The sequence below is a fragment of the Urtica dioica genome, chromosome 12, assembly GCF_054948205.1.
Source record: "Urtica dioica subsp. dioica isolate 48M chromosome 12, U.dioica_male_clone48M_v1_H2, whole genome shotgun sequence".
NCBI lineage: Eukaryota > Viridiplantae > Streptophyta > Magnoliopsida > Rosales > Urticaceae > Urtica > Urtica dioica.
Window position 1 is genome coordinate 5,943,262 of NC_142767.1, and position 13,030 is coordinate 5,956,291.

At 37.4% G+C, this 13,030-nt stretch overlaps 1 protein-coding gene across 2 annotated transcripts; it reads right to left on the reverse strand.

The window, feature by feature from the left end:
- Positions 1–1,211: 1,211 nt before the first annotated feature.
- On the reverse strand, positions 1,212–4,998 carry NOL (NYC1-like protein). 2 transcript variants are annotated; one of them, XM_089602268.1, is made up of 13 exons: positions 4,675–4,998; positions 4,123–4,191; positions 3,807–3,868; positions 3,589–3,675; positions 3,027–3,094; positions 2,876–2,924; positions 2,684–2,769; positions 2,303–2,360; positions 2,116–2,169; positions 1,795–1,845; positions 1,676–1,717; positions 1,398–1,508; positions 1,212–1,295 (listed from the first exon to the last, which is right to left on the reverse strand). In XM_089602268.1, exons 1-13 carry the CDS (start codon positions 4,928–4,930, stop codon positions 1,248–1,250), a joined length of 1,041 nt encoding a protein of 346 aa, XP_089458394.1. In that variant the 5' UTR covers positions 4,931–4,998; the 3' UTR covers positions 1,212–1,247. The 2 variants fall into 2 exon arrangements, with proteins under 2 accessions (XP_089458394.1, XP_089458393.1); XM_089602267.1 differs by lacking the exon at positions 4,675–4,998 and having other exon boundaries at positions 3,811–3,868; positions 4,109–4,191.
- Between the last annotated feature and the right edge of the window lie 8,032 nt (positions 4,999–13,030).

The window sequence follows — 13,030 nt, forward strand, 5'->3', positions numbered from 1 at the left end:
CCTTATTGAAGGTGAGACCTCTCCTATAAATAGGAGTCTCATTCTTCACATTTCATTCATCCCAAGTTCTAGAGATTTGAGAGCTTCTCTCTCTAGCTTGGCCGATCCTCTCCTCTCTCTCTCTCTAGTCAATTTCGTTTTATTGTTTTGGCACCTAGGTCCTCATTTGACCTAGAGTTTAGCTCTGCGACTTCAAGACTCGTTCTTAAGTCGTAGTGTTTAAAAGTGCCCGCACACTAATTCCTTTTATTTCGAGTGATTTAGTGATAGAAACTTTCGTGGTTACTCGAGTTGCTGAGGAAAGGAAGAGAGACGTGCAACGAGGGAGACGAACGTTTTCAACCTTCCGAAGGCTCATCAACGTTCAAGCTTCTAACGAGGTTAGTAAATTTATTATGCTCATATTAGTTTTTATTTACATGTGCTTGCACTTTGTCTACGTTAGTAAAAACTGTTTTACTTGAAAAAGAAAATTTTTAAAATTCCGCTACTTAACGAAGCGTTAAACTTTTTCTTAAACCCTAGATCAATTCCAACATAGCCTTCTTCCACCGCTCGGAATAAAGCATCCTGGACTCAATTTCCCTTTCAGGTGGCTCTGAATCGAAAGTAATTATTGAACATTACTTCCTTGGGTTTATCAAGTTTGAGCTCTTTGACTTTTCCGACTGTAGTTGCTACTTTCATCGCATTCTTGAGCGTTACCATAACTGGTGGGAGACCTACTGCTCATACCCACAAGTTCAGTTCCTCCATATTCTCTTGTCTCCAGTCTCTCGACGTCGGCCAGCTTCTTGCAAGGACGATTCCCTAAGCGAAGCACCATGGGTCTCTAGTTGTTATATATTGGCTCTCCTCTTTCTTTTTGCACCACAATTGGAACGTGATTCCTTGATCATTGGTCTCTAGAATCATCAGCTTCCAACCTTTAGCCAAGCCCCACAACCCTTCTAAGAGGGCTCCCGGAGCTTGACCTCGGATTGGCTTCTTCAGAACTAGCCTCCCAAGGATCGGGGAATGAAGTTACAAACTCTGTCTGCAGCTCCCAGTCTTCGTCGTCGTCATCCATTCCCAACATGTTAAAAAAGTTCCAATTACGCGTTGAGTAATTGAATGAGTCCTACTTTAATTATTACAACGTTGTAGATTTACATTACATAGAAAGAACAGATATATATATATATATATATATATATATATATATATATATATATATATATATATATATATACGGCATAGTTTGTACTTCAGTCTTCAAGCACGTGCCTGTTTCTTCTAGCCCCAAAAGCTAGTCTCTGTACACTCATGGAAAGGAGGAAAAAAAAAATGCACCAATGTGAGAACTTTAGTGCTCTGAGGCCGCTCAGAGAAAGAAAGACAGTAAGTTTAAAGCTAACCGAAAATATCTGAGAGTAGGCTTTCAGGCCGGTGAGGAATCGAATATAGGTAGGCTTTGTGGATCCATTTGCGACGGCCGATCGTATGTTTGGAACAAGATACTCAGCGACCTGCGAACCAACATTCGAAACACAAGTGTATGAAAATTACATATTATCTAATTACGTCACGTCACATCATCTTAAAAGGGGACAGATGATCCAGATTCGTTTAGAATCTTTAGGCGGGGCTTAATATTGTAAAACAGACAAATTTCTGGGTCGAAAAGAGTTGTCACCACTTCGGCGGGCTCAGCCAAAACATTGATGAAAAACTTTGCCTGCAATAAACAGAACGGCATTAGATTGATTTTCTATAAGAATTCGTAAACGGGAAACAACAAAGAGCCTAATAAACCTGCTTTGTATTGGCACCAGACATGAGAAGATCTGTGGTGACCATTCCTGGCTGGAAAAAGGACAATAGACCAAGATTTCAGTACTTGCAACAGATGATTAGAAAGTAGTTTTTTTTCTTCTATTGCGTTCAACCGTCTTCAGCAGCAATCAAGGACCTATTCAAAATGGCTAATCCCTTGGAATTTTATGACGGTTTAGGACCTAACGGAGAAATTAAGTCCATTCTAGAATATAACTACACAGATATCGTATATACTGTCTTCTATTTTTTATGCTGAGAGGATTCAGAGAGAAGCGCTGAAGGGATTTTATATCGTACCGACAAATTATGAACTACGACACTTTTGGCATCTTGCATCATCCGCAATTCTGCCTGCAGAAGACGATAAAATATCATCGTAAACCACGACTCTTCGTACCATATTTCTTCTTATACCACATATATGCTACTGAGTCAAAGATACCCATTTGTGATCAGAAATGTGATGGAATTTCAAGCCAAGTACCTGCAGTGATTTTGTTAAATGTACCACACTGCGTTTCGTTGCTCCATAAGCTGCAAATCTGTAGGAAAAAAAAAAGAAGAAAAAGAAAACGAATCAACGATATATTGTATTAATGAGAAATATAAAAGAAGGAAATAAGTTGGTACGTAGATATCTAACATTCGAGAGGTCCGTGCTCTCAACCAAGAAATTTCTTCCTGCCAATATATTTTCATACAATTATATATGTAACCTCCTAACAAACTACTTGCTATTATATTCTTTCAACTTATAAGGCCTAAACTTCGTGTCGAGAAAATAGCCTTTAAACTCTCATAAATGTACATAAAAATAAAATAAAAAGCTAAAAAGGGCTAGTGTCGAGAAAATCTGAAATGTGACCTTGGGGTTGGTCTTCCATCTGAACCCGCTCCATCAATATTAAAAATATGACCTCCACGAGGCTGGTTCAGCATCATCTTTATTGCCTAACATCATGCACGAGGGTCAACCCAAATATACATATAAATAATAAATAAATAAAATCGGTACAGTTGAAAGAAAAACAGAAGAAACGGAGAATGTTGTTACTACCTCTCGGCAGCAAATCATCAGTCCAAGGGTATTCGTCGTGACAACCTCACTGCACGGATTGAAAAGAAAACAAAGCACAATCGACGAAAAAAGAAAGTTAGTCTCTGCCGGTATATAGAAGGAATTTAAAATCAACCACGTTGAGACCTACATTAGGTCTTCATCTGAAGCCTCGGAAAGTGGTTTAAAGCTGTATGCATTTGATCCTGCGTTGTTTATCTGTACAAAAACATAATAGAAAATAAGAGTATTCCATGAACACTTGTATTCATTAACAACCTTAATAATGAGAATTTGGGGGGTAAAAATGGAATCAGGATCGACATAGAGACGTCTTATTAGCCAACCAAATTATATCTCAACATTAGGTCAAGTTTCAACATTCAGTGAAACTATTGATATAGGTAGAAAGTTTTAATAGATCTATTTACATCAGATAACGGTTTCACATTGCCTAGAACAGAAATAATGACGCCCCTCTCCAAGCTCGTTAACTCAAACATGACCATGTTTATAATCATATTTTTTTCCTTTTTTGTCTTAAATATTATATGCAATAGCCATAGGGATAGGATAATAAAGCACATCCAATAAAACCTGACCCAAGTCTTCTTCATCGGGAAGAAAAATATTTCTCTAACCAATCTAGATCGAAAGAGATTCAAGGTGAACAAATCTATATTAAAGCCAAAAAAACAAAAAACCATTAGTACCCATATATCTATGTATCCAAGATTTCTTTGCGCAAATTCAACTAAATTCCTGACATCCTGGCCCTTTCTGACATCACATGTAGTACCCTGAAAAAGAAGCATAAAGATTTTAAAACACAAGGCTAATAAATAAAGAAATGAGCTATGAAGAACACTAATATGATATAAATAAATAAAAAATTAAGTAAATGAAAAGGAAAAAAGAATGCTTATGGTACCCACACACGCTGCTCCCCGAATTCTTTCGCTAAGCTTTGTACCGCAGATTCCACTCGCTCCACTGTGACATGCAAACATTTTGAACATTTTTCCAAAATTAATAAAAACAAAAGGCAATAATACTCAGTTGCATCGCTTCGGAACAGGATCAAGGAACACAAATGAATTCTAAGACCCGTCTAACCCAGTTGATAATAGAAAGTAAGATATTCAGTGAAAAAAAATAAGTAAAAGAAGTTATTAATCGAAGCAGATTTGTAATCAGATATATTAATTACAACGATCGACGAACAGCAAATACCAGTCTTTCATTACCCGATCTCGAGCAGATCACAACATTATCGCCTTCTTTTAGAAAGTCTTTGGCAAGAGCGTATCCTATACCTGAAATAAGATTGGTTAAAAGAACATGAGTATATAACGATCTGATTAAGCATCAAATTTGCCTCACAGTCACTCTGATAATTTTTTTGCTCCATACAGCCGCTCTGATAATTAAATAGCAAGGCAACGATTGAAGCAAATTCAACAGAATTGACCATCACATTGTCGAGTTAGAGTCCATTTAGTCAGTTATAATACTTGCGACAAACCCCTAGATTTTCTGGTCCAGCTATTTTCAAACATGAAAAGAAAAAGCTTGTGTAAGACATTATCGAAATCTGTTTTGCCACTATTCACTTCCCTGAAGTTTTCATCCGTAGAACTTTACTGATTCTAACAGACCGTGTGACACGGCCAAAACAAAAACAACTACAAATAGAAGAATAACACCCAAAAGCAGAGTTCTCATACACACAATGTTAAAACCCAATTGAGATATATAAAACAGCAAAATTGGAATGTATGGTGTTAACAAGAATGCACCTTTACTCGAACCGGTGATGAGGACGTTGTACGGAGGAACCATGGGCTGTGTTTGAAGCGAAGAGACCGTTGCTCGTTGGCTTCTTCTGAGTGGATTTTGGCGCGCCGCAGAAGAAAGGGTCAGTAATGGTGGGTATATTTGGGGCTGAGAAGTGGAGAGAGAACGGTAACAATTTGCTCTGGTTTGAGGTTTGAAAAGAGACGGAGAAGGGGCGAGGTGGAAAGAATTTTTGCTCATTATCGTCGCCGATGCCATTATTTTCCTTGCTTCTCTCTCGCTGCTCACCTCGATTCCTATCTATTCTTAGGCGCCAAATAATTAATCATGACAGAATAATAATTAATAAGGGTTAATAATAACCAAATGGTCATTCATTCATTGTGAGTAATTTGCTCTCTAATTTTTTAAATTTCAGTTGGGAATACTTCATTTTTACTGGATTGTTTAGTTCTTAATTTGCATTAATTACTCTTAAGTTTTCTAAATTGGAAAAAGCTCTCTTTTTATTTTCTTAAAGTGAAAATAGGGGAAACGTAGACATTTAAAGGGAAAATAACACATTTATACCTTGTGTTTTAGTGAAATGTCGAGTTTAACCCTCGGTTTCCAAAAATGTCGAGTTCATACCCTTTGTTTAACTAAAATGACGAAATTATACCCTCTGTTTAACTAAAATGACGAAATTATACCTTGAAATGAATAACAACGTCACAAATCTCAATTCCATTGATATTAACTCTTATATAAGAAAAACCGAATCAAATCTAAATCAGTACCCTAATTTCCAAATTCTCAATTTCGAAATAAAAATAGCCTTAAATTAAAATTAAATAATAAAACTCATACCGCCTAAGAAATGACTTCATTCCGTGTTCGAATTGTAACTCTAAATCTTGGATTCTCTGTTCGAATATGCGATTTTGATGACTATCAACTATCGATGTTTACCCATTTGCCTCTTTTTGTGTTCTTTACGATTAATAGACTGTTGTTTATTTTTTATTTTTTAAATAAATTACATATATGACGCGAATGAATAAAGATAATTGGTGTTTATATTATAAATATTATAGTCAGCGTCAATGAAAAATCAATAAAAAGAATATTTGTGACACTGTTGTCTATTTCAGGGTATATTTTCGTCATTTTAGTTAAACATATGGTATAATTTCGTCATTTTAGTTAAACAGAGGGTATGAACTCGACATTTTTGAAAACCGAGGGTTAAACTCGACATTTCACTAAAACACAGGGTATAAATGTGTTATTTTCCCACATTTAAATTATATACTAAAATTTTAGTCTTATGTGGTAATAGTTGAGAAAATAGTATAAACTACACACATATCTTAAGACTATTGAAAAAGGAACTTAAAACTAACATAATTGATTTAACCTACCAAACATGGTAGATTCGACTTACACATGCAAAAGAAAAATGCCGCTGTGTACGATAAACCAGCCTAAGTCTAACTCACAAGTGAAGAAAGACTTGATGCTTTGGTTCGACGAACATATCGGATAGGGCCTCGCCTAATAACATTACGCACACGTAATCCCGACACGATTAAGGGATTCGACTTATGATGGCCGATACACATCACGCGATTAAGCTCTCAACAATTAAACGCTGTAATAAATAAGCGCGTTCGCTCAAACACACAAATCTTTAGACATTAACAGAAAATAATTGTCTACTGTCTACCGAGGTACGAATGAAAACACGGGCAAATATGAAATAAACATTCATGGCATTTAATAAAAGAAATTAAAAATCATGAAATATGTTCAAATAGAATAAAAAGGGAAATTAACTGCAAAAGTAAAGCGGGAAGAGTTCGACAAACTTGCCCAAACGTCGGGCTCAAAACGAGTACGCCCACGCAGGGGCCCAAAAACAATAAAATAACTTGGCTTGAAATTAAAAAAAAAAAAAAAAAAAAAAAAAAAAAGAGGAGAGTCGAGGCGAAGTTAGGTTGTCTTGTCCTTGGCGGGCTCGGCTTCCTTCGAGTTCTCTCCAGCTTCGCCGATCGACGCGAGCACGGCATCCGAGCCATCGAGCATCGAGCCGAACTGGTTCGCAACCTCAGAAGTCCCGGGCGCCGGCACGTCGGGAGGCGAGCGATCCTCATAAGGAGTGAACTCGAGATCTTCGGCCCCAGGGAGAGAAGGCAAAGGCACGCCGCAAGCTCAGCTTGAAGCTTTACCAGCTCGTCTTTAGCTTCGTGCAGCTCGGCAGGGGCATCGGTAATCTCTTTGTTGATGACCTCCTGGAAGATCGACGACACTGCCTTGGCCTGGTCGAGGTTACGCATAATGGTCGTCCTCTTCCTCCCGGCCGTGACGAACTGGCGGTAAGCTATCAACGCCCCCTTGTACTTCGCCCCGGTGGCTTTCCTGCCCGAACGAATACCATCGTCCTTAGCCGAACGATAAGCTCGGTACAAGGAACGATTTCCCGCCTTCTCCTTCGCCAGCTCGGCCTTCACCCGATCCAGTTCGGACCCAAGGTTACGATGGGAGGCCTCGGCCAAGTCGAGCTCTCTCTTCAGATCGACCCGCGTCCTCTCGGAATTTTGAAGGCGATCTTCAAGATCCTTCACACGACGGGCATATGTCTCCGGCTCGGCAATAAGATGGTCCATCTGGCCGAGGGAACCTTGACATTTCGTGAGCCCGTCCTCGGAAGCCTTCCGCTTGGTTCGCAATTTTTGGTTCACAAGGGAGAGACGGTCATACATCACCTCGTAACCAAGAAAGCCCTTGTTCAGCTCGTCCATGAACTGTGAAAATGAGAGTTAGCCTTGGGAAATGATATGGAAGCCAAAACGTGAAATTAAAACTTACCCAAGAACCCGCCGCACTGACGGAACGATAGTAGCTCGCCCCATGCATCCTCGAGACCATCGGAAGTCGGTACTCGGGAAAGTTGAATTGACGCATGAGACACGCCGCCGCCGCCGGGTCATCACAGACCGGCTTGTCGAAGACGGTCGCAAAACTCGATGAGCAATGAGGGAATAGGGAAACGCAGCCCGCACTCTTCGAAGAATACCTGGTATGCACAAACATACCCATGGATAATTCGATCAGTGGACTGGCCTCCTACTTTCACCATCAGCCCATCAGGGAAATTGTATCGCTCCCCCATGTCGGCGAGGTCGCGCTTCGTCAATGACGACGGCAACGACAACTCGCTGTTGGGATCCTCGCTCTTCTTGTCGAACGTCGACATTTCTTTTTACAGGAAAACTGGTTCTAAAGAGGGAAAAAATGAAAAGCAAGAACCCGTGATAAGGGTCGATTAAGCTTAAAGAATCGACTAAACCTAGAAAACCCAACACCCACTAGTACAACAGAAGGAAGAAAAGGTCATGTTTGGTATTCATCCCAAAAACAATTTTTGAGTGGAAAAAATTGAAAACAAAAATTGAAAGTTATGTTTGGTTTAAGTTTTTGGAAAAAAATTTCAAAAATTTTTGAAGTTGTTTTGTAAAAGAGTAAAGAAAACTGAAAACAAATAAAATGTGTTTTTGGAAAAAAAATTTCTTCTCTTCTCTCCTCATTCTCCTCATCTTCTCTTTTCATTTTTTTCAATAACAAAAATGAAAACTGTACCAAACACTTTTTTTTCAGTTTTTCAATTTCTAAAAAAAAAAATGAAAACTGTACCAAACAACTTTTTGAAAACAACTGCGAAATAATTTTTCAGTACAACTACAAAAATTAGAAAATAGAAAACAAAAACTTTTTGAGTAAACTACCAAACACAACCAAAGAATCTCAAAAGTTTTTACGGCAGAAAATGGCGAAAGCAAAGAAATTCAAGGAAACGCAGAGAAAAAGAAGAAGAAGATAATAAGGTTGCGATTTTTACCTCTGGGATGCGAGTGAGTTGGTATTAATGAAAAGAATCGAAAGGTCACAGCTTTATTTAAGCGTCAAATCGACGATTGAGAATCCCGAGAAGATCGCTATGATTAGGAAAATCTTTGGGTTACTGAGGCGCGGGCGTAGCGACACGTGTCCTTAGCGTCTGCTCAAAAGTAACCTAGGTAGAAATACCCGAATATTTCGTCGAATTTCAACCAGACTCTGAAAAATCTCGGTTCGACAAAGTATATTCTATATTATCTTATAATATAGAAGATAATGGGGGACTGATTGTGGGAGTTGATATCGCCCCCTTCCACCAGGCGAGTTGGACCAACTAAACCCAAGGCACGTTCGGCCCAAAGGGGCTCAAGATAATAGTTAGTTTGGCCCAAAGCCCAGTTCGGCCTAAAAATCCCAGGCGCATGCGAGATCGGCCCAAGACAATAGCAAGGAATACTTCATCGAAGATCGAATCCTAACTCGACCTGGGCCCATAAATGTTCCTAGACGGTCCCGTCAATTAATCCGAATGATTGGTCTCCTAAGAAACGGTCAAATCGCCTAAAGATTGGGATGTATTTGAGATTGGAGGATCGAAGACCGGCTCTTCACGTACACGTGTATCGATCTGAAGAGGCAGGAGAATCAGCGAGCTAGCTATAAAAGCTCGTTCCATCTTCATTTTACGACTACTTAATATTTTTGAAAGATCGCCATATATTTTCTGGATTCACTATTTTATTTAGAGTTTTCCTGCTTTTCTCGTTCGGATTTTCTATTCTTGTAAGGTTTACGTTGAATAATTAATAAAGGAAATTTCCTTTCGCTCTTCCTATATCCAAATTCGTATTATTCATTAATTTCTTTCGGATCTCGATTTAATCTTCATAATCGGATTCTGAGACCCTTCTTTCATATAAATAAATATACGAGACAATTTAAACAATCTGGTATAGATTGTTGGGACGAGAAATCGGTTCAACAGATACCTAGTCCGCCCCTATTTTTATAAAAGAAGTTTTTGGACTACTAGATTTTGTATACAATGGACTTGTCATAAAATTTTCAAACAAACCTAAATTTGATAATCATTCTAATTAAAAAAAAAACATGAATAATATTGAATTAGTCTATATTTCTATATATGATTACGTACTCTATTCTTTTTCATATCAGTCTATAAAGCCTTTATATCTAACTAAATAATTAGGATATTTTGAATTAGGTAAACTGAAATCACAAGAAAAATCACTTGTTGCAAACACCAGTTATACCAATAATATTGGCTTTAATATGATTTAAGACATATTTAATTCTTGATTTCACACATGTCATTTTTCTATTAGTCTAAAACTAATCAATAAAGACTAATAAACTTGTGATTCGTTGTTAAAAACACCACATGGATCAAGCTTGGACGTGTATTGTTTATGTGACAAATAGATTTTGGTCAACGATTAATGAATAAAGCTTTAGGGATTTTGTTTACATTAGTGGTAATTTAAATGACTTTGATGTGTGCTTAATTCTCTTTCGTTCATTTCCATTTACAATAACTTGAATGGTTGATCGTGTGACTCAATGAAGAAGGTTGTTTTTGTCCATGATGATAAATCTAAGTTGAGTCCAATTCAATTGATCAAAGAGATTTATCACCGACTAAACCATTTCAAACATAAAAATTTCAATATAACCATGATTTATAAAATATTAAATAAATAGTCAAACGACTGATGTGTCATATTTTTACCCCTTATTACCCATATTAAATTAGTTAATTAGATTTTATTTTTTAAAATAAAATATATAAAAAAATCCAATTTGCATCATTAATTAGTAGGATCTCTCATTCTCTCTCATATCTATTCTTATTTTTTGCTTCTCTCTCATTATCATAAGATCCATCTCTCTCTCTCTCTCTCAATTTTCATTTTTTTTATTTTTCCTTTTTTCTTCAAAACTTCAAAAATCCATATCTTCCTCATACAAACTCGAAATTGAGTGATTCCAAAGCATATGGATTGTGGCAATGAGAGCTTCAAGAAAATACTCATTGTGTTGGTTGAAAAATTATGTCTGCTGTCATGGAATTCCGTCAGATCTGGGCTCCGATATATTATTAAATTAATAAACACAATATTAAACTACAATAATTCTATTTCCCCCAATGTAGCTTTCCTTTTACTCATATCTCCCTCATCTTAAAAAATGGTCATCTTCGCCGCGTCTTTGAACGCAAATAAGGCTTCGTCAGACCCTTGAGGTCGCCGAGCTTATGAAGCAGAGCGAGATTGCTCGTATTATTGAATCCTGGGTGGATTTTGTTAATGTCATATCAAACCCTAAAATAATACATATCTTGGGTCCTCGTCGTCCTCTTCATGGTGTCTTCAATCTTGGAGAGAGAGAGAGAGAGAGAGAGAGAGAGAGATAGAGCTTGGCTTTGTCAAAGAGTACGTAGTCTAGTCGATTCTTACGCTCTCGGTCAACTTGATCCGCTCCGAGACTTGTGTTCATCCTGGCCAAGGCCTTCATCAAAAAATTGTAAGAGTAAGTGTTGAAGAATATGTTCATGTCCCTCATTTTGCGAGCCGGAGATGGTAATGTGTCATACCGTCGGAGCTTGAGGTACATGGTCATGAGGTTGTGACGAAGCCGAGCTCGTGTTCACTCATAAGCATAGACTCCACCGGCGATTACACATTTCTAGATAAGCTATGGCTCTTCCTCAACTTACAATAGAAAACCATTTCGCAATTGATAAATCTTCAGAAACTCTAGAAAAATAATAACACTAATATGGTAAGCAAAAGAACGAATATTTTTTGCCTATAAAATAAACGAACGAATATTTTTTGCCTATAAAATAAACGAACGAATATTTATACCAAAAACATAAAATGAAGATATCCAAATCATTGAAATATGGAGCATTGTCTCATCGGAAAAGTCGGATAGAGAAGGTGAGATCATGTAAACCCTCATATTGGCTCACTCAGCTCGTAAAAAATAATAATAATAATAAATAGAGTAAAAAATATAGCGTTACTGCCTTGAGAGTCGAGAATGAGATTCGTTTGTGTTTTGTTTTTCCAAACTGTTAGGCTTGGATCGGAAAACAGTCCCACATTGAGCAAGGAGACTAAAAAATAAGCGTCACTTAAAGGAATGAGCTGCTGGGCCTTGGTAGGGTGAACCCCCCGATTATAGGACTTGGATAGTTGAACCTACCTGATTGTCCACACGTCTCAAACAAATATCTTTAAATATATATTTTCGGAACTGCTCTTTTAAACGTATAAATCTCTTTAGAAACTTTGAATTGGCTGGCCATGCAAATAGCGATAATGACTAGGCTCCGTTTGACACTCGGAAATTACGAAGAAAATTGAAATTTGAAAAAAAAAATGAAATTGGTAGAGAGAGTATGTTGGGAAATGTTGGAAAATATGAGAGAAAGATAATAGGAATCCCTAGCATTTCTTTTTTGGAGATTTGTTTGAAGCAAATCGCACGTCAATAAAGATTTAATCCATATCGTACAATTTCAGATTTGATTGCCTAAGTATAGCGTCATCATCTACACTTTGTTTGAGTACTCTTTTTTTTTTTTTTTTTTTTTTTTTTTTTTGCATCAATTGCTACTTAATGTGCAATCCTTTGTTGAATGGTCCTACAGTCCTACTTCATGGTGGCCTGTTTTTTAAGGACATCCACTTTGGATGTAGTGTGACCTTTGTTTTTCATCTAGCCCCAGACTCAGTGCCCTACAGTTTATTGTCTATCACCTTGAGATGAGACCAGTAGTCAGTCTCACATCATCTCAAGAAGCATTACACATTCACTAATTTATATAATAAATGCCGTTTACTCAAGCCACAATCCCACACAAATTCTATAACACCAAACTCCTTGTGAATATGACGCTGACATGTAGACAATTCGACTCAAACAAAGAAAAAAAAAATGAATGAAGCCACTTCATACTGAATTTGATGCGGGCAAAGATATATTAAAAAAAAAAAAAAAAAAAAAAAAAAAAAAAAAAAACCCATCCTATATGGGTCAGTTACTGTTTTGCATTTCTTTTAACAAATCGCTGGGTTTGATTGATTCAGAGTAAAAAAACCGACCGGAAGAGAGTGTCTTTTCTCAATAAGATAATATAGAGAAAAAGAAAAGCTTGTTGGTAGACCAAAAACAAAAACCATACTAAATCGCAGTGGAGCAATCTCAGCTGAGATCAGACGAAGGAAAGGAGCTGAAATCCGATGCAACACTCGTAAAAAAAGGTTGGTTGCGATTCTCGGGGCCCTAACTACACAAACAACATCAGTTTTGGGAGGGCTATGCCTTTGAAGTAATGTCAGCCGTGTTAAGCTCAAGAGAGGAGGATGTTCGTCGGATACATTTCTAGAGATACTGATAATTTGCAATCCTAGCAAGACGTTGAGTCAGTGAACCTACACAATGTTCATT

What these genes read in the sequence shown, in the direction of transcription:
- NOL (XM_089602268.1), bottom strand. Translation starts at nt 4,930, where the DNA reads ATGGCATCGGCGACGATAATGAGCAAAAATTCTTTCCACCTCGCCCCT. An exon ending in GATGGAAGACCAACCCCAAG is followed by an intron (nt 2,361 to 2,683) that starts GTCACATTTCAG and finishes TTTTTCCTACAG; the next exon opens with ATTTGCAGCTTATGGAGCAA. An exon ending in TCGTAGTTCATAATTTGTCG is followed by an intron (nt 1,846 to 2,115) that starts GTACGATATAAA and finishes TCCTTTTTCCAG; the next exon opens with CCAGGAATGGTCACCACAGA.